At 45.1% G+C, this 22,084-nt stretch overlaps 1 protein-coding gene across 1 annotated transcript in view; it reads left to right on the top strand.

Annotated features, from left to right (window-relative positions):
• The window catches only part of LOC110500613 (adhesion G protein-coupled receptor A3), a 54,780-nt gene extending 33,581 nt beyond the window's left edge, over positions 1-21,199 (top strand). Inside the window, exons 3-19 of the mRNA XM_021578069.3 lie at positions 1,724-1,795; positions 6,186-6,257; positions 6,686-6,757; positions 7,181-7,341; positions 9,733-9,946; positions 10,399-10,563; positions 11,960-12,161; positions 12,397-12,546; positions 14,079-14,240; positions 14,433-14,636; positions 15,097-15,298; positions 15,917-16,125; positions 16,520-16,644; positions 16,998-17,121; positions 17,826-17,971; positions 18,333-18,428; positions 19,348-21,199. Of these exons, the coding sequence (XP_021433744.3) occupies positions 1,724-1,795; positions 6,186-6,257; positions 6,686-6,757; positions 7,181-7,341; positions 9,733-9,946; positions 10,399-10,563; positions 11,960-12,161; positions 12,397-12,546; positions 14,079-14,240; positions 14,433-14,636; positions 15,097-15,298; positions 15,917-16,125; positions 16,520-16,644; positions 16,998-17,121; positions 17,826-17,971; positions 18,333-18,428; positions 19,348-20,827 (3,856 nt within the window). The 3' untranslated portion in view covers positions 20,828-21,199. The remainder of the gene's footprint in view (positions 1-1,723; positions 1,796-6,185; positions 6,258-6,685; positions 6,758-7,180; positions 7,342-9,732; positions 9,947-10,398; positions 10,564-11,959; positions 12,162-12,396; positions 12,547-14,078; positions 14,241-14,432; positions 14,637-15,096; positions 15,299-15,916; positions 16,126-16,519; positions 16,645-16,997; positions 17,122-17,825; positions 17,972-18,332; positions 18,429-19,347) is intronic.
• Positions 21,200-22,084: the final 885 nt, after the last annotated feature.

Here is a 22,084-nt window from a genome sequence, read left to right as displayed (position 1 = left end):
ACTAAATACAGGCACAGACTGTGTGTGGGAAATTAATTAAGACTGAGACTCTCTCCAATACAACCCAACATTGCAGAGTTATATCCTTACAAACTCACCATTATCATTAACTTGTGGTGAGTTATTCACAATTTTCGATGAACAAACAAGGTTTTATATGTAAGATGGTTAAATAAAGAGCAAAAGTATTGATTAGTATTATTATTTGTGCCCTGGTCCTATATGAGCTCTTTGTCACTTCCCACAAGCTCGGGTTGTGACAAAAATGTATTATACTAGGAGCATCCTTTTCCAGAAGGAGGGTCTCTTGGAGCAAAATCATGTCTGTGTGTTTTTGTTTAAGAAAATTCAATACCTTTCGTCTTTTAGAATATGAACCTAATCCGTTCACATTCCACAACGTAATTTGAATCACGTTGGTCACGTCTGAAAGGTTGTAAATATACTATTACCAAAACATGACAACTATTAAAGTATTTTAAAATCAATGCCTTTTGGATAGCCTTTGCTTTTGAATCAAAGAAAAGTGAACGACTGGTAGTGCACCCCACAGAACACTAAACTTCCCATAGAACAAACATGTCATAAACATATCCCAAACCCACGCGATACAATTATTTATTTTTTAAATCGCCCTCCCCCTAAACCAGGCCTTCTTCCGTGTGAAGTGTACCGAGGACTTCCCAGCACTGACGCTCCAACTAGAATAAGGGCGTTTTACCAACGCCAAATACAGGCATGACCATATACATTTTGATATGACAGCGATGACATGGATCAACCAAAAACAATGGACATAAAGACAGGCTGCTCATTATACTCCCAAAGAGAAGAGATTCTCTTTCTCATGAACTGTCTTAATTCCATAAGGCAGGAATGTAAGCAGAGAACCAACAACAAAGGGTGTCCGATATAGGTCATAATAATGATAAATAAGCCAACTAACACTTTGGGTTGTGCCCATCACACATGGCACGAAGATGCGAGTGAAAATAAACAAAAAAATAGATATGCTTATCTATGACCGTAAAAACAAATGATATGCTTGCCCTAGATTCCTGCTCAATCGAGTACTATAATGATATCAACTGTAAACCAGAATGATAAATTGTAGGCAGCATTCACAGCATAAACACTCAGTGAGACTATTACTCACAACATAGGAAGTTCTCTCAGCTTAGAGAAAAATGGTAGTTAATCCGTGATGAACCACCGCCATCATGGGGATCTTCCATAGCCTACCACGCTACTCAGATCGTTCGGCCTCCGACGTCCGCGACACACTTTCATGCACATGTGTCTCACCTCCATGAACGCTTTTCTCTTGTCCTGGACCTCCTTGGAGAAGTCAGGGAAAAACTTCACCTTTGTCCCTATCCAGTGAAAAGTCCTAAGTTCTTTTGCTCTGAGCCGGACCTTGTCTTTCTCACAATCCACTGTATTTATGTGGATTTCGGGAACACCTCTGATCTGAAGTGTGTTCCTTCGACTGTCATTTTATTTGAGCAGGCCTAGAGAGAATATCTTTGTGTTATTAGATGCGTAAAAGAATATGTCTTACTCATTGGGGAATGGTATTTTTGGATCAAGTTGGCTGCAAATATTCATAATATGTGTTGATAGCAATATGCCGTGACACGAACCAGGCGTTCTTTGTTGTGCACTTGACGTTTAGATTGCCTTTTTATTTTCTTGTGGCTTACCCTTTGTTTGTCTTTCACAGGGACATGCGGAACAACATCGTCAGCCGTATCGAACCGGGGGCATTTCTTGGATTGCTCGCACTCAAAAGACTGTGAGTATTATCAATATCACCATCAGCAATAAATAATTTTCATCTTAATCAAATTTGTCATGTTCTTGGCAGATGGACGAGTCATGGGCTGAACGGTTTTAAATATGCGTCTAAGCCGATCCTCTATTGCTCAACATCAGATTTATTATACTGCATCCATAACGCACCATGTCCAAAACTGTTGTATAAAAGAAAGAAAAAAAACTACACACTGTTGTATATGCTCCCACAATGCAACATTTCGACCGAGCGGTCTTTGCCAGGTTTCGACAATACCCTTGGCCCTATCTGTTGTTTCTGAGAGAGAGGCAATTGCTAACTCTGTGTCTAGCCTATCCAGTCTATGTAAGCGACAGCTGTAAAAGCTCAGACACACTGGAAGGATTGTAAAACTTTTGCCTGGCAACAGTACTTAGCGCCTTTGAACAGAGTGTCGGCAGTCGATCTCTTGTGTGTTCACACAGTGAAGTCGTCAGCCACTCGCCCCTTGTTAAAATACTCCAAACCAGAAGGTGGCAGTAGCTTCGTTAGGCAATGCATATCCGTGGGTATTGCTAATGGTCTAGATTCCAAGCTGTCTGGGGAAAAAAGTCCTTATTATATTAGCCAGATGGCCACAGCTAGATCACTACCTAGCAAGATGACGAAGAAACTATTTAATTCACACTCCATTATCCCATACTGCCAGTGGCAGTCAAGAGCCAAATGTTTAGCTAACTTGCTAATGTTAGCATATTCGTTAGTTAGCACAGCATAGCTAGCTAGCTAAGGACAATGCACTAACTCGGCAGCTAACACAGGCAGCTGATCATGGAAACTAGCTAATCCATTGTGATTTAATTATAATGTCAATTCCAGATACAATGGTTATCTAGCTTGGAAGAAGTGTTTTGGATGTGCAGAAAAAAATCCCCCTTTTATTTTACTCTCCCACGTGGGGGTTCGTGCTCTCTGATTGGCTCAAAGTAAAGTTGTTGGCCACTGACAAGCATTGTGATTTTACAAGTAAAATCGGTACGTTCGTTGCTACCGGGTCGGCAGGTACCGCTTTTGTTCTAGCAAGAGAAGGAACGGCCTCCCACTGTGATAGACTGCCGATAGGTACTTATCGGCAGTGAGATTCTCTGTGTGTTTTAATGCTTCAAGCAATGTTCTATTCAGTTCTCCAGTCCACTTGGGCCCTTGCCAGGGACCACTTGAGACTGCATGAGGCCCTATCTACTTTCACACATTCATGGAAAGGGGAATGGATGGATGGGCATGTGCGTGGGTCTGTGTGTCTGTGCTAGAGAGAGCGCGTATGAGTGCGTTTGTGCCTGTGCACTCTTCTGAGTGTTTGTGTGTCTCTGTCTGTGTGTGTGCGCCTTTGTGTATTGCAATCATCTTATACCTGCCGGTCCTTACCAACATAAACTATAGTTTGGATGCTAGTGCGGAGCTGTGAGTGAGACAGGAAGGTTGTCTCCTTGGCCTGGGCAGAGCTTAATTTCCCCTTGTCAAGCCTCAACCATTTTACAACCAACTGTAGAACTATATTTCCTAAACGTATGGCTAACTGTAATTCCCTCAGCCAACCTACAAATCATTCAGCCAACAGCTATTTCATCTTGCATGCGCCTATATAACACGATGTCAACGTTGGGTCGAAATGAATTAATCCGAAACACTGGATATCCACTGATTTTATAAATGCATCAGTATTATGGTCAGAACACACAGCAGTCTTTGCACATAATTTAACATGTTTGCCAGTGGAAATATACGGCACAGACAGGTTGTCAGGAGGTGGTTAAATCATTAATTTGCTCCTGTCTCTGGCTGCGTCTCCAACATATCGCTTACAACATATTCCTCAACCAGCAAAAGTGTGAAAGGAGTAGCTGAGGTAAAATGAGTCTTGAACTTGGGCCTGGTGCTGTAAACAGAAGCCCTGTGGTGACTGCTGGCACGCGGTGCACCTACCCTCCAGCCCGCCCTCTTCTGCTTCTGGAAAAGGGTGATGGAGTTAATTGACAGGGAGGACATGAAAATACACGCTCCCTCTCTCTTCCAATGCAGTCAGTAGCGAAAGCGCCCGACAAAGACTCAGTGTTCTCTCTCTCTCTCAGCCTCAGCCAATCTTTAATTTCTCCCATCTGTCCCTGTACCTCACTTCAAAGAGCCTAATTAGATTTTCGCTCGTTTTTAAGACTCGAGCGACTTGGCCAAACCGAAGCTGCTTGCCTCTTTTATCCGTCTTGTCGGAGAGAGGAGAGCGATGTCAGACTTGACATTTTTCTTGAAGTTTCTCTTGAAAAAACAGACATGTTCAATGCATGCTACAACGTATTACTTCACCCCTTTTCATTGTCATCATTTGTAATGAATCGAAATGTAGGTCAATGTCCATTCCAGTGTACATTGTTAGGAAATGTTATCCTATTTCAACCCAGCTGACGGATACGAGCTGCAACTGATCCGCTCCCACTGTGGGTAAATAAAAAGCAAAGCTAACATGACCGCAACGTTTTGAGGGTTGCTTTGGACACGTCATGGGACAAACATCTGATCTGGGATCAGTCACATGGTGCCTGGTCCCAGCTGTTTGGGGCTGACTGGCTAGGGGTGGTGGAGTAGATACTGTAATACCCTGGGGGGAGAGAGCCCAAGGGGAGGCTAGCTCCAACCCTGTTTTACCACCTGATACAGCTAGTCAAGGTCCTGATGTGCAGAAAGTATGTCTACACTCAGGTGCTACGTGCCCCATATATCAGCTGCATTCAGCTAAATGTATACGTTGTCAATAGAGCCATAAGATGCCAAAGCACATTTTTTTTTGCTGGATGTAACCCATTCATGTATCTCTGGGGTGAAGTTTCCCCTATCTACAGATCTAGGATCAGCCTCCCTTCCCCCAATCCTGACGTTAACCATTAGTGGGGGGGAAATGGAAAATGGACCCAAGATCCAGTGTCTAGGGGCAACTTTAAGTTACAACCCCCTACTGGCCACTCCAGGGCCTTACCACCCGGCAGCAGCCGCTACATTCCACCGACAGCTGAACAGTCACTGACCCCGTCTTGTTACTTACACACCCATCTATTTTTATATCTGCTCATATCACAACAGACAGCTTGCTCTGGGTCTGCTGTAATGTTGAGTGCTGCTACTTTAATGGACAGACCACAAGATTGAAAAAAACAAACATGTGTTGGAATATATTTGGGATGATGTGGCTAATTTGTGAGAGATGGCCATTTTCTCCTTATGTGGCCTGCTTTGACGTCACACTGCACTATCAACTGCAAAGCACTGGGCCATGTCTAATGCTATGCCATGGCAGCATTGGCAGGGTGGGAGTTTATCCCTTTAGCTAAGGGAGTTCCACCCCAGTAGGTGATCCTCCTCAGACACGGGATGCCAGCATGACTTCTTGGCAACCCTTGAAAGGTTTTTCCCTGGCCAGGCGGAACTAACCACCTCACTCAGTAAATTCCCCAGCTGCCACCCTCCCTAGGAACCACAACAATAATTAGACCAACACCAGGATGTTTACGTAATACGCTCCACACTTATTTTCTAAGCATTTAAGTGTCTGATGCTGCCCTGGCATTAGGCCTTGGGCTAGGGTTGTAGCTTGCAGCTAGCAGGGTCTAGTTTGGAGGGTATTGTGAGGCCTCTTCTGGAGGTTTCAATGTTACACTTGAGTCATTTGTTTATGCTCGAGTCGTTTAGCAGATGCGTTTTGTCCAGCTGTAACTACTTGCATATACACCACATCCTTGATTTTATACATGGTTGTTTCGACCTGCCTTCCATCATAATTTCTTCAAGTTTGAACTGTCTTTGAGTTGATCAAAATCATATTTTCACAATGTAGACTAAATAAAATCCTTGCCCAAACACGGTTTCTTCAAAGATCGATAATACTATCTGATGTTTGGCAGACACTTTGTGTCAGGTCCTGGTGAAAAAGACACACTTTGATGTGTATGACATCAATCATAATACATTAATTTCAACTAGTATAGTGTGTTACTAACAGCTTTGATGTGAAAGCCGCCTCGGGGCGAACACAGGCATCGTCTCAAATCACCTTGAAAAGTTGTAAAACTGACAGACCTGGATTTTTCAATCCCTGCCTCTGCCCCAACCTGTCTCTGCGAATGACATCACCCGTTTTTAAATTGAGTTGACGGTTTTCTCCACTTTTTGATTTGTTGAGCTACAATGTGGATTTATTAGAATTCGCCGAGTCACCACATGAGGTCAATTGACTCTAGTCATGAATTTCATGCTGTTTGTACAATTTGCGATGGCATATTACGTTTCTTAGACTGTTGCTGCTGTTTGACTTGAGTAAATCAGGACAGAATATAACCAGAATCTCCATTTGTTTTGCCTTCTACAGAGACCTGTCCAACAATCGCATTGGCTGCCTCAACGTGGACATATTCAAAGGCCTCACAAGTCTAGTTCGACTGTAAGTAGTAGTTATTTTTCTTTTATTACTTTGTTTAAATACGCCAGATGTTTTTCTTTGAAAACTGTTTGCATTTTCCCCCTATCCATCCTAAAAATAAGTCATTGATAAGGACATTCATGTGAAAGTGACATATCTGGCTCCAACGCCCTAATAGTAATTGCCCTGCTCAGAAAATGGTGGCGTCCAGGTGCTGTGATATTAGCATAATACCCATGGTTCCCCCACGGGTCTCAGTGCCACAGCTGCAACATATTATCCCATGTCCTTTTCCCTACGGTGCAACGGTGAGGATATAGATTCCTGGACATCTCAGTGGAGTTGCCAGTGACGGGTTGTGTTTGGGTCCTGATTGTGTGATGTGGCAGATTGGCACACTTGATTGGATTTGTTGTAGATGATTGATAGCCTTCATCTTGTCCTTTCAGAAACCTTTCAGGGAACATGTTTTCATCGCTGGCCCAAGGGACGTTTGACAGCTTGGTGTCATTGAAGACTTTGTAAGTATGCTTTAGAGTTTAGGCCCTGCAACACTATTCCATGACACCCTGTGGCAGTGTAGTGCGTTTTCTATTCGGGACACTTTAAAGAGTATAGTACAATACCCTGTTGTAGAAATGCACCAATAGGTGCAATCTGTAACTTTTATTTCCTGGTTCGCAACTCAAGGTAATGCAAACACATTCAGCCAGGAAGCAAAACAAAGATTCAAATGGTTCCATCCACCAAGGGCCTAACCCTCAGTTTACAAACAATTGCAGAGAGGCAATAAAAAAGGAGATAAGGGGAATACAGCGTAGAAAGTAGGTTATGGAACGGGGGATCGAACAGGGGACTATCACTTTTTTGACTGTAAATGAAACTGAAAGTAATGCTCCTTTTTATTTATTTTTTTAACTCTGCCTGTCCCCACGTTACCTCAGGGAGTTCCAGACGCCGTACCTGCTGTGCGACTGCAACCTGTTGTGGCTGCTGCACTGGATCAAAGACAACAACGTGGGGGTGAAGGACACCAGCTGCTCCTACCCCCGCTCCCTGCAGGGCCAGCTCATCACCTCCACCAAGCCTGAGCTGTTCACCTGTGGTAAGGACACACACACACACACACACACACACACACCTGGTCCTACAACTACTCATCACCTTAAAGCCCTTAAGCTCCACGTACATACAAAGTTTCGTGAGAACACAAACACACACCTGTTACCCCTTGTTTGTACCAGAGCTCCTAGTAAGAGACTACCTTTTGATGTGTACACACACATCTTCAAACTCTAGCACAGTCACGCATAACCATGCCCACACATCTGATCTGCGCACTTCGACCTCACATGAACACATTTTTACATGGCATCAGTCGTTAGCACGCGGTCGTCCAAGACCGATATACAGAATAGATGGACGTGCAACATCTAGCATTTGGCTCTGCACTCTATTTTCAGTTCAGAATCACCTTTATTCGCCAAGTAGCTACCTTTCCACATGCTCAGAGTTGTACTTGGTGTTATATGGTGCTAGTGATTGACTACATTTAGAGACCGAATACAGACAACAGAGTTTACATACAACTAGGTAGAGTGAGTATAGAGCTATAAGATCTTTATTTTTTTTAACTTTATTTAACTAGGCAAGTCAGTTAAGAACAAATTCTTATTTACAATGACAACCTACCAATTGTGCTGGGTCAATTGTGCGCCACCCTATGGGACTCCCAATCACGGCCGGATGTGACGCCTCTTGCACTGAGATGCAGTGTCTTAGACCACTGTGCCACTCGGGAGAAAGAACAGTTTATATACAAATATACAGTGTATATACAGTTGATATACGGTGGATGTACAGGATATATACAGTTGATATACGGTGGATGTACAGGGTATATACAGGTGGATGTACAGGATATATACAGTTGATATACGGTGGATGTACAGGGTATATACAGTTGATATACGGTGGATGTACAGGGTATATACAGTTGATATACGGTGGATGTACAGGGTATAAACAGTTGATATACGGTGGATGTACAGGGTATATACAGTTGATATACGGTGGATGTACAGGGTATATACAGTTGATATATACAGGTGGATGTACAGGATATATATAGTTGATATATACAGGTGGATGTACAGGGTATATACAGTTGATATATACAGGTGGATGTACAGGGTATATACAGTTGATATACGGTGGGTGTACAGGGTGTATACAGTTGATATACGGTGGATGTACAGGGTATATACAGTTGATATATACAGGTGGATGTACAGGATATATACAGTTGATATATACAGGTGGATGTACAGGGTATATACAGTTGATATACAGGTGGATGTACAGGGTATATACAGTTGATATACGGTGGATGTACAGGGTATATACAGTTGATATACGGTGGATGTACAGGGTATATACAGTTGATATACGGTGGATGTACAGGGTATATACAGTTGATATATACAGGTGGATGTACAGGATATATACAGTTGATATATACAGGTGGATGTACAGGATATATACAGTTGATATATACAGGTGGATGTACAGGGTATATACAGTTGATATACGGTGGATGTACAGGGTATATACAGTTGATATATACAGGTGGATGTACAGGGTATAAACAGTTGATATATACAGGTGGATGTACAGGGTATAAACAGTTGATATACGGTGAATGTACAGGGTATATCAAAATGCAGAGAGATGAACAGAGAACAAATGGTGTATAGTGCAGTTATTTTGTGTTCAGTTCAGAGATGACTTTAGTTGCTGCCGTTTTTGGGAGTGGGAGTTGTCCAATGACACATGCGATAAGGGAAGGGCCAGCAGTACGGAGCACTGCAGTGTTTTGTTTGTCCTTGCCCTGTCTTATCAGTTTGGCACTCTCCACTGCACGGGTTAGGAAATACGTGGCACAGCTTTCACAAGTGGAGACACATGACCGAGTGACAAATAGGTACCAACTTTTGACTATTGAAGGGATCCCCTTTTTATTTTTTACATTTTATTTCACATTTATTTAACCAGGTAGGCCAGTTGAGAACAAGTTCTCATTTACAACTGCGACCGGGCCAAGATTATAAATCAAAGCAGTGCGACAAAAACAACAACAACACAATAGAAAAGTGTATGTACAGTGTGTGCAAATGTAATAAGATTAGGGAGGTAAGGCAATAAATAATTACAATTTAACATTAACACTGGAGTGATAGATGTGCAGATCATGTGCAAGTAGAGATACTGGGGTGCAAAATAGCAAAAAACTAAAAAACAATATTGGGATGAGGTAGTTGGGTGTGCCCTTTACAGATGGGCTTCACTTCGCACCTGGCTTCACCCCTCGCTTCACCCCTGAGGAGAAGAATTCAGTTGTGAACAAATAACTTGAATTAACCCAAACCTACCCAGACATGCAGTCTAGAGAGAGCGATGCACTAAAATGTAACCCGCATACTCCCCTACCCTCCAGATGCACCCCTGGAACTGCCTTCCTTCCAGCTGACTCCGTCCCAGCGTCAGGTCGTGTTCCAGGGCGACAGCCTGCCCTTCCAGTGCCAGGCCTCGTTCGTGGCGGAGGACATGCAGGTGCTGTGGTACCAGGACGGCCTCATGGTGGAGCCCGATGCAGCCCAGGGCATCTTCATCGAGAAGAGCATGGTACAGAACTGCTCCCTCATCGCCAGGTAAGGGGGACGGTACTTGTGGGCGGGTTGGTGGATAGATAGAAGACAGTGGTAATTGGAACGGCACCCTTAGATGAGCACAGTGGTTCCTTCCACGGGTTCTTCCTCCAGGGAGTTTTTCCTCACCGCTGCTGCTGCTTGGAGGTTAAGGGAAGGTTACTGTCAAGCACTTGATGACAAATGTTATTGTAAAAAGGGCTATGTAAATAGGATTTGATTGATTGTTTCCACAAAGCACAACTGACCTAACCCTCTTTAAATCAGCTAAGCAGTAGGCCGCAAGAGACAGCTGGGGTACCACTTTTGGACTGTAAATTAAAATGACAGATTGTGCATTTAAACATCTGATGCAAATGGTGCCTCTCGGCATACATTGTTAAAACGGTCTACTCTCTCTTTCCGTCTTTGGCAGTAATATTTGATTTACTTGTTCCCCTCTGTTCTTCACTCAGTGCGTTGACCATCTCCAACATCCAGCCTGCTTCAACTGGGAAATGGGAGTGTCGTGTGAGGACCAGCCGAGGGAACACCACCCGTACCGTCGACATTGTGGTTCTGGAGAGCTCCGCCAAGTACTGCCCACCCGACAGAGTGTCCAACAACAAGGGTGACTTCAGGTGAGGGGGTGCTACTTTCACTATCACATTTTATGATAGACTAGGTTATTATTAGTTGGTAATCTGTCTGTGAAATTTTTCAGGTAAATGTTTATAGTTGTATTAATCTATTTTATGAATCTAATATATTTATCTATTGTATTAATATATCTAGTGTCTTATTTAATCAGGTACTTGTTTAATTTTAATGGGCTTGTTGAGGTAAACAAGTTTGTACCAGACAGTTATTTTTGGAACAAACTCAGCTCGGTGGCACCACCTAGTGGCTGAATATTAGACTTGTTGTTAGTAGTAAAATCTGGGTCGTATTCATTAGGCCTTACTAACCTGAAATTCCAATAGTTTAGTTTGTACACTGTTTTGGTATGTTTTCCCACAGTGTGCACTAATGAATACGAACCAGTTGAGTGACTGTCAAAAGCATTTAATCCATTAAGTGAATAAGTAGTACTGGGCAGGAACTAAAGCGCTCCACAGTTTTCAATGATGATGAGCTCAGTAAACCGCTGTTGCGGATAAGTAATCACATGTTCCTGGAACACATCATGTGAATCATGCCACCACATTGTGGCAAACCCACCCTTCTAAGACGTCACTCACTGTCTCTCTGTCCCTCTCTTTCTATCTATATACTATGTCTCTCTCTCTCTGTCCCTCTCTTTCTATCTATATACTATGTCTCTCTCTCTCTGTCCCTCTCTTTCTATCTATATACTATGTCTCTCTCTCTCTGTCCCTCTCTTTCTATCTATATACTATGTCTCTCTCTCTCTGTCCCTCTCTTTCTATCTATATACTATGTCTCTCTCTCTCTGTCCCTCTCTTTCTATCTATATACTATGTCTCTCTCTCTCTGTCCCTCTCTTTCTATCTATATACTATGTCTCTCTCTCTCTGTCCCTCTCTTTCTATCTATATACTATGTCTCTCTCTCTCTGTCCCTCTCTTTCTATCTATATACTATGTCTCTCTCTCTCTGTCCCTCTCTTTCTATCTATATACTATGTCTCTCTCTCTCTGTCCCTCTCTTTCTATCTATATACTATGTCTCTCTCTCTCTGTCCCTCTCTTTCTATCTATATACTATGTCTCTCTCTCTCTGTCCCTCTCTTTCTATCTATATACTATGTCTCTCTCTCTCTGTCCCTCTCTTTCTATCTATATACTATGTCTCTCTCTCTCTGTCCCTCTCTTTCTATCTATATACTATGTCTCTCTCTCTCTGTCCCTCTCTTTCTATCTATATACTATGTCTCTCTCTCTCTGTCCCTCTCTTTCTATCTATATACTATGTCTCTCTCTCTCTGTCCCTCTCTTTCTATCTACTGTATCTTTCGCTCCCCTCTCTTTTTCTTTGTTTCTTTGTTTTTCTCTCTCAATCCCCCCCACCTCTCAGATGGCCTCGTACCCTAGCAGGCATCACAGCCTACCTGCCCTGCAACAAGCTGGCGTCGGGCACGGGAATCTACTCTGGCTCGGTGGGTGAGGAGCGGCGTGCGCAGCGGAATTGTGACCGTGGGGGCCTATGGGCCGAGGGCGACTACTTCCGCTGCCAGTACCAGAAAGATGTAACTCGCTTCCTCTACATCATCAACCAGGTGACCATGACACTCTGTCTGACCATGTTTGATTTGCTCTTTTTGTCTGTCTTTTCTTTCTTCAACTTATTGTATATCTCCCGCCAAGACTCCCCTCTTGATTTGTTATTTTTCTCTTTCTTTCTTTTGTCGGCGTTGTCATTCTTTTTGTCTTCCTACACTCAAGTGTTGTTTTTTTGAAGCGTTCACCCTTGTGTACAGTCCTTCTAAACCTCTCTGTCTCTCTGTGTTCCAGATGCCTCTGAACATGACCAACGCGGTGATCACGGCCCGCCAGCTGCTCGTCTACACAATCGAGGCCGCCAACTTCTCAGACAAGATGGACGTCATCTTCGTGGCTGAGATGATCGAGAAGTTTGGCAAGTTTGCCGAGAAATACAAGGAGGTGAGTCCCGCTTCAGTCTCCCAGTCCCACCTTGTACCTCCTTTATGGATGAATAAGATGTTAATATAAAGAAGCGCACACACACACACACACACACACACACACTCTGAGAGGACAGTAACATGCACGGCCTCAGGCATAAGTGTAATGAGAGGAAATGGGGTCAGAACCAAAATAAATGTTATAAGTAGAGCTAGGTAATAGTATTTTTTAAGTGTGTGTTTACTGTGTGCAAGTGAGAGGTGCGAATACGCCACACAGTGTCTTCACCTCCAGCTTACTGCTGATACTTTGGCCCTTTATGTTATTCCGCTCCTCATAGTTACAGAGCAACCCTGTCGTGTTTAAATCCACAGAGGAATCGTAATGAAAGCGAATGAGCTAGGATCTGGAATGGGGGATTGTTCCTGTCGAGCTGTGGGGGATTGCAAAGGAAGGCCGGGTCAGGTTTCTTTGTCTGTTGGGTTTCACACCTGGCAGTTTGCGCTCATTGGGGAAGGCTTTGAATGTTGCACCTGAGCAATGTTGCACCAAACTCGTAAAAGACACACCATCGTCCAGTTTCCCTCGCCTTAAGCTCTTGGGGGAATCCCCGCAGCCATATTTGTCGTCGGTCCAAATGATTAGCCAAGCAAGGGAAGTTAAGTAAGCCCCTCAGCCCTCGTTTTTAATGGAGTTTACGAGTGTAAAATTATGTTCACTTCGGGGCCTGAAACGCGCCATAATTCAATTTGCGATGAGTGTACATCCGCTAAGAAAAGTATCGCCAAAACTTAAACGTCATTATGGAGAAGTCAACATACAAGTGCAAGTAAAAATGAATGTAAATAAGAAATTGTGCTACTAATGCATAAACGCGTCTCGTAAAAGTAATTATGTTTTTGTTTGGTTAGCTTTTGCAAAATGTACAAATAAAACATTTTCCTTCTTCAGAAGTAGCTAGGCAGGCTAACGTTGGTTGGGTAATTAATTTGCTAGCGATCATAATAATTATATAGTTAATATAAGTCGACATGCAATCATAATTGATTGTAGCGCATATAAAGCACCCACAAGGCTGAAAACACAATCATCGCGGGGTCAACGAATGACGAATTTCTGGGCAAGGATGGTCCATTTAATTTTTTTTTTTTAATCCGTCCTCCTTCCCCCTGCAAGTGTATACTCGTCAGACATCATGAAACGTCATCAGAAGTGTCCACTTACTTTGAGGGCTGAGGGGATAGGGTGTGTCTGTTAAGTGTTTGGAATGCAGCCCTGGTCTAGAGCCCTGTGCCCTCCGTCAGCGCTGAGAGGAACCCGAAGGCTCAAATTCAGGTATTTCCAGGGCGATGATAATAAAGACTACATTGAGTGTTGGATAAAAAAAAACAAAGCACTCTATTGTTTCGATTGATAAGGCCCGTGTATGCGTGTGCCTCTGTCTGGCCCTGCGTGTATTTTCAGGTAACTGTGTGTAGTTCTGTGGTTTCTTGGTGTGTGTGTGTGTGTGTGTGTGTGTGTGTGTGTTAACCCTGTTCTGTCTGTCTCAGTTGGGGGTTGTGATGGTGGACATCTCCAGTAATCTGATGCACGCTGATGAGCGGGTGCTGCGGCTGGCTCAGCGTGAGGCCAGGGCCTGCTCCCGTATCGTGGAGTGTCTCCAGAGGATCTCTGTTCATCAGCTTGCCAGCGGAACCCAGGCCTACTCCACCGTAAGATCGCGCCAGATCATGAGATCGCATTACCAAATCCTAAATGGCATCGGGGTGTAAATGCATTGTCGTTGGGAGGTGGCGTTTTGTATGTGTGTTTTTACTATTGGAATTTAAAAGTATATCTGATTGTTGTTTATTTGACCTCATGCGTATTTTTCCTTTTCTCTTATTCCTATCATTTGTTCCCAGAATTCCCATAACATCGCCCTGGAGGCCCACGCCATCAAGGCGAGCAGCTTCAATGGCATGACCTGCACACTGTTCCAGAAGCTGATGCCTGAACGCATCGCTCTCCGAGACCTGGGCCCACGCATTGACCTGGACGGCAACCCTGACCGCCAGCTCAGCTTCAAGTGTAACGTCACCAGCACCCTGTCCAACCTCTCTCTCAAGGTCAGTATCCCGGATTGACCGAAGGAGAGGCAATCAATCCAATGTGTAGAAACACAAACTTTTTTACATCAGCACTTGTCACAATGTGCTTATAAAGTAGCCTAGACTGCAAAGAGCAAGCAGCAGCAGTCATTAAAACAGGTCCCCTTAGCCTTAACAATATATAGACTGAATATGATGCATCATTCGTTTAAGATATCGCCATCATTGCCCCTTGAAATGTTTTACCAAAGTGAGGTGTGTTGTCTTGAGGTTCACCCATAGCACAAACCTAAGAACAGCTTACCATATAACATGTCTTTTCTAAGTAAATGCTAACTAAACAATGAATTGTAGACTAAAACGTTAACCAGAATCACACATTATGCTGTACACTCAATCATACTTTTTATTTTATCTCTATGGGACTAAATAAAGGATAAATAAAATGAAAGAATAAATCCTCTCTTTCTCTCCCTAGAACACCATGGTGGAGGCGTCCCTGCAGCTCCCCCCCTCTCTGTTCTCTCAGTACCTGGGCCAGGCCGACGACAACGTCTACAAGCTTCACTTGCTGGCCTTCCGCAACGGCAAGCTCTTCCCATCCACGGGCAACTCCACCCTGCTGGCTGACGGTGGGAAGAGGAGGAACGTGGCCACCCCCGTTCTCCTGGCCAAGATTGGTGAGTCCGACATGGACCCTACTGTACCCTAAAGTATTAGATGGGTTTTGTTCAAGATACTGTTGTGACTTGTTTTAAGAGTGAATTTTGTGGTTTGGGCAAAGACTTTTGATTTAGGGATCCATCTGTAATGCAGATAGGCAAATCCGTTAAGAACTAATTCTTATTTACAATGACGGCCCAGGATCAGTGGGTTAACTGCCTTGTTCAGGAGCAGAACAAAAAGATTTTTACCTTGTCAGCTCGGGGATTTGATCTAGCAACCTTTCGGTTACTGGCCCAACGCTCTAACCACTAGGCTACCTTTCACCCTTTTGTCTTGCATTGGATTTTAGAAAAGGTAGCTAAAAAAAGGACCAATAAATAAAAGCACCAGGATATGTTTTGAAGACTCACGCCTCTCTCTCTTTTTCTCTCCCTCTCCTCATCTCTCTCCTCCTCTCTCTCTCTCTCTCTCTCTCTCTCTCTCTCTCTCTCTTTCTCTTCCTCTCCTCATCTCTCTCCTCCTCTCTCTCTCTCTCTCTCTCTCTCTCTCTTTTTCTCTTCCTCTCCTCATCTCTCTCCTCATCTCTCTCCTCATCTCTCTCTCTCTCTCTCTCTCTGCCTCTGATTGGTCAGAGGGTTTCCAGCTGCGCGGACTGCGTGTGCCGGTGAACGCCACGCTGCGGAGGTTTGCCCGTGGCTCGGACGCCGTGCCCGCCTGCTGGAACTTCAGCCTGCTGGGTGGGCAGGGTGGCTGGCAGAGCGAGGGCTGCCGTGTCCTGCGGCACCATGACAACTTCACCACGCTCTCCTGTGACTCGCTCAGCAACTACGCCGTGCTCATGGTGGGTGGCCAGGGGTTGAATGGCCTTTTAAACTCAATGAACAAATGTGACTCCGGGAGACAACATAAGGCTGCTTCCAACATGTTTTCCTCAGTAAATGCAGTACGCTTCTTCTCTTGTTTTCTTGCCACGATGCTTCTGAGTATTTAGGATACTGATATCGTGACAACCATAACTTTGTTTTGAGACATTAGCCTTTTCAAGACGGGCTCAACATCTCTTTTCGGGTTCACAGGCTCTATAAACACTACCTGTTTAGTTTTGGGACAATCACATGACAATCTCCTGAGTTGACGAAATTGTCTCAGACCTTTTCTTCAGGGTTAATTTGTTTTTGTATGACACATTGTCTAAAGTGATGAGATTGGAACATTTTGATGTGTGTATCCCACAGGATCTTACTGGGGTGGAGTATTTCTCTCCCAGCATTGAGCCTCTCCACCCAGTCCTCTATGCCACAGCTATCGTCCTCCTGCTCTGTCTGCTGGCCATCATCATCAGCTACGTTTACCACCACAGGTAACAGCTCTACCTCCTAGTAGAATCTAATACAGTGTATACCTAGTGCATAAGATACCAAGTATCCATCTTACTAGAAGTACGGTATCTAATATTACCAAATGATGGACTTTGACTCGCTTTCGGGTCGCAGCACAAGATTCCAGGCCAGAATGTTTATTTTGGGGTAGGTGACTATGCAAGGAAGTTTGGGGACCAATACTGTCCAGTCTCGAACTAATATGTTCACACCTCCACGAGCACATCTCCACCACTCCAAACTCGTAACAGATTTTGAATGAATCAAACAAACAGACGTGATATTTTATTTTGATGAATCTCACTATGCCAGTTCTGTGTGGTTGCGTGTCCAGGTCTGTCCGGATTAGCCGTAAGTTCTGGCACATGCTGGTCAACCTCTGCCTCCACATCTTCCTCACCTGCGGCGTCTTCGTGGGTGGCATCAACCAGACGCGTTACGCCAGCGTGTGCCAAGCTGTGAGTATCCCCCCCCACCATAACCCACTGGTGTGCCAGCCTATCTGCCTACCAACCTGCCAGCCAGACTGCCAACCTGCCTTCCCTTGCCAAAAGCATCTCACAATTATATGGGGATCTCAAGATGTTGTGGAGGAGGCAAAATTGCCTTTGGCAACATAGTGTGATTCCTGATTCTCCGCCCTTTTTCCCCAAAGTGTACACTTGCTGTTTCCACCATTTAAATCCATGAGAAGGGTGGAGAAACGCGACTGAAGGCAGTGTAGCAGCCCCTGCTGATTTGCACTGGGTTCTTTTCATTCATTCATTGTCCTTAACACAAAGAGCCCAGCTGGTAGAGAACATCTTGGAAAATAACAGTTTGCCCCCTAAAATAAAGGATATCCTACAGCTAGGCTCTACTTTGTCAAGGAAGTTTACAAACGGTCAATTAGTACAATAGCATTTTATGAAATGAGTTTTCAGAATGCGTAGTATTTTGCTCATAAATTATTAGTGAAGCATCTATGTAGTGCTTATGTAGAATTTGTGAATGCTCTATAAAGCCTTTATATAGTCCAGGCAATATGTGAACTTTTTCATAAAATCATGATACTTGGTACACTCATACAGTTTGGCGCATTGAACATTTTCATAATGAAGTTGTTTGTTTAAAGTGGAATGTTTAAATCGTGACTGAGCTCGGTGGCGATTTTTTTTCCCAGGTGGGCATAGTTCTGCACTACTCGACCCTGGCCACAGCTCTGTGGGTGGGCGTGACGGCACGCAACATCTACAAGCAAGTGACCCGCAAGGCCAAGCACTACGAAGAGCTGGACGAGCCCCCGCCCCCTCCACGACCCATGCTGAGGTAAAATACTACATTTCCCACAATGCACAGTTATGAAAAGGTTTGGTCATTATAGCCGAGTCAGACTAACTGTTTAGTGTGTGGACGAGGGTCAGTTGAAATGCTGTACAATCTCATTTTGCGTTTCTCTCCCTTTACAAGGAGCTGCTAATACTCTTATGTGTGTATTATGTATCTTCTGGAAATATAGCTGTGACTTGTGGAGAGAGAGGGTTTGGTTTGCGTCGTTGGTTTAACACCCACCACATGGTGTCAGTACGGAGGCCTGAAGCACACATGCCACCTCTGCAACCAACTCACCACCAATTTGATCCCAAGCAGGTCCTACTCAGTTCTTTTTTCCACTACCTTTTCCTACCAGGTTCTACCTAATAGGCGGAGGGATACCGATCATCGTCTGTGGCATAACCGCAGCCGCCAACATCAAGAACTACGGTAGCCAGGCCAACGCACCATAGTAAGTAGTGCCAGTTTACTGTCACATTGTATGGAAACCAATTAGTTATTCTACTATAGTGTGTGTTTATGGAAATTGTTCTGTTTTATATCGACAGAAGGCTTTGTGTATATATAAAACTAGACCCAAGAGAAATCGCTTTTTGTTTTCGACTGGCCAGAATGCGCGTGTGCGTAGCTTTATGTAAATAACAAATATTTTGTGGGGGGAGGAAAAGTTCTGAGTCCCTGTGAAGTTCCGAGAGCCCGATTGGGGAGCGCTATTTATAGTGTGTGTCTCGGCACCTCACGTCTGCTGCCATTTTCCAAGTCTGTCGGTCTCTCTTTCTTCTCATTCTTCCTCTCTCTGTTTGTGTTCTCGCTTCTCTCTTTCTGTCGCTCTCTCGCTCTTTCTTTCCCTCTCCCATTTCTCCCCCTCTTTTTCATTCTCTCACTTTATGGTGGCAGCTGTTTGGGTTGTAATTTGGAAATCTGGACCTGTGTCTGTCTGAAGTCTTTGGAGTTTAATTAGTTTGCAGCTGGGACGAATGGAACCCGCCCCGTGGAATATTCCGGAACAGATACTCGATTCCCGCTTTTCGCATTTTCAAAGAGACTCAATGCCTGCATGTGTTTTTTTTAAACTTGATTTAATGAGCTATGGGTTGAGTCGAACACAAAACAATGTTGAAGTTGTTATAATTTAAAAATGGTTTGTGGACCACTTGAATGGGTGACACTTGACTCATATGGCAAAGATTTGTCATGTCATACTTGTCTTATGGCTTCATTGCCAACATGTGTTTTTACTGAATGCAGCTGATATATCGACACATCTGCACAATACATTTGTGTGTATGATATTGTACGTGTGTACCACATTTACATAAATATTTATTGTATGTTTGTACTGATGCCTTCCCCTTCTGTCTTCTCCTCAGTTGCTGGATGGCGTGGGAGCCCAGCCTGGGGGCCTTCTACGGCCCCGTCGGCTTCATCGTCTTCGTGGACTGCATGTACTTCCTTAGCATCCTCCTCCAGCTGCGCCGCCACCCCGAGCGCCGCTACGAACTCAAGGAACCCGCCGAGGAGCAACAGCGGCTGGCGATAGCGGGCAGCGATGCCGGAGACGTCCCGGCCACACTCCTCCACCTCCAGTCCCACGACGCCTCGTCCTCGACGGTGTCGGCTCCCCATGCCGTGTCCCTGTCAGCGCTGGAGAACGAGCATACGTTCGCGCTACAGCTCCTGGGCGCGGCGGTTGCTCTGGGGCTCTACGCGTCACTGTGGGTGTTTGGCGCCATGGCCGTGTCCCAGGAGAGGCCGGCCGACCTGGTGTTCTCCTGCCTGTTTGGCGTTGCGGCGCTGGCTCTGGGTGGCTTTTTGTTGGCACACCACTGCGTCAACCGCCAAGACATGAGGCGCCACTGGGCCCAGGCCTGTTGCCCCGAGAGACGGGCCTACTCGGCGCAGGAGGACGCCCTGCTGCCACTGCCGGGGGCATCCACGGTGTCCGCGGCTGGGTCGGTCGGTAGGGGCAACGACGATGCGGCCAAGTGTGCCCACAGCAGCGCAGAGTCATCCTGCACCAATAAGAGTGGCCCCAGTGTGCGAAATTCCACCCAGGGAAGTAAACTGACCAATCTGCATGCAGAGGCAGCGCAGAACAAATCCTTGCCCCTACTAGCCCTGCCCGCCAATGGGGCAGCCATGCTGGACAACAGCCTGACGGAGCACTCGGTGGACAACGAGATCAAGATGCACGTGGCACCCGTGGAGGTGCAGTTCCGGCCTAACAACAACAATCCTGCCGCCAACGGACCCACGGGCCGGCATCACAAGAACAGGGCGCGGGCCCACCGGGCCAGCCGACTCACGGTGCTGCGCGAGTACGCCTATGACGTGCCCACCAGCGTGGACGGCAGCGTGCAGAGCGGCCCCCACAGGCGGCATCGCCACGAACACCACGACAGTCAGCAGGCGCGGTGCAGCCGACGGGCAGTCTACATGGCCTACAGGGAGCGCCACCAGAGCCAGACGCAACAGGACAGCAGCGACGCCAGCACGTCCCTGCCCCGACGCTCGCGCTACACCGACAAGGGAGGGGGCAGCACTAGCGCCCTAGGCAACGGAGCTATCGGAGTAGTGGGAAGTGGAAGTGTAGGATCAACAGTAGGAACAGGAGGAGAAGGTGAGGGGGCTGGGACTTCTGCGTCCGCTACGAGTAAAGACAGTAGTAGCATAAAGCAGCCCAATAACACCGAGCTGGTGGACGGCCAGCCCAAGTCGTACGGGCTCAACCTGGCTACACAAAACGGCACGCTCAGAAACAATGGGCAGATCATGCCTATAATCAACACAGAGAGCTCGTGCTCAGCCAACATAAAAACGGGACTATGGAAACACGAAACTACTGTGTAGTGTGTTTTCTGCACCAAAGACTGCATGTCACGTGCGCTCTCCCTTCAACTGTGAAATTTTTGTTTCGATCATTGTTTTTATTATTTTATGGTACAATGTTTCAAAACAATTGTTATTGAAAAAAATATCTTCAAAATAGTCACGCTATTTTGAGTTTGTGGAACGTGTGTGTTTTGGATGCCACTGGTCTGTCTCTGTAGTAGACATTTTGTAAATGGTTTATTTTTCTATCATTTAATCCTAATTAAATGAGTTATGGACGTGAAACTGCATGTTCTGTGCCGTTGCCTAGTGTGTATCCACTGGGCGGGTTCTTTTTTATTTTCTAGTTTGTTTCAGTGTAATAAACCAAACGTTTCTAATTCCATTCACGTAATTGAAAGTTTCTTATTCCCTTTTTCTCGGCTAACCTTTACTCCGACATATTTCGAGAGGAGTGCAAAAGGTGAGTCCAAGCATCTTGGTTTTCAAAAGATCTCTCTCTCTCTCTCTCGGCAGCTACCTTGACAAGCTTGTAATTGGGGATTTGGTGAACTGTGTCCTCTTCTTTTTACACTCACCTGGAGAGTCAATTATTTAATTGTGGTTGAGGTCTTAGTCTGGATCTAATTAATATTTTCTTTTCTACCCCGGAAACTTCCAGGGGCCCACTGGTAACGCCTGAGGTAATTGACAGCTGATTCTCAGGGCGGAGTCCGTGTCACTGTCGGCAGTGAGAGGAAGGGATCATTAATGCAGTGCATCGTCACCTTCTCACCTTTCCTCTCCTCTCTAGCAGACCATCAGCGCTATTCACAGCTGTAAATCCCTGTTAGGAAAGAGTCAGCAGGGGGGACAGGAGCATGACTCGACAAGTGAGCAGTACCTTTGCAACGCAACGTGTTGGACAGAGACGGATTGCCATCCTTTTAGTCTGTTAGGTGAATCCTATCGTCATCAATTGATATCAGCGACGGTCCTAACCCATTGATTAGCAATTCTCCTGGGGGCCAAAGGGCAATCCATCCAGAAGGATCTGCCTTAGATGTTGACATTTGTTTTGACATACTGTGGCCGTTACTTATCAACCTGTCCGTTTCTGAGCTGTTGTGTGAAGGTCATGTAACGTTGAAAGTGATTCATTAAAAAAGTATTGACTCTCTAACTGTCCCAGTCACAAAGGACACAGCAAAGAAAGTAAAGGTATCACTCTGCCTTTCTGCTAATGATGTATTGTACAGCATATTTCAGGCGGGCAGCGATATATTACCCAGCCAT

The sequence above is a fragment of the Oncorhynchus mykiss genome, chromosome 21 (assembly GCF_057628025.1).
Source record: "Oncorhynchus mykiss isolate SJ-2025 chromosome 21, ASM5762802v1, whole genome shotgun sequence".
In the NCBI taxonomy this organism is placed as follows: Eukaryota; Metazoa; Chordata; class Actinopteri; order Salmoniformes; family Salmonidae; genus Oncorhynchus; species Oncorhynchus mykiss.
Note: the sequence above shows the minus strand (reverse complement) of the source record. Positions and strands in the feature narration are given on the sequence as shown.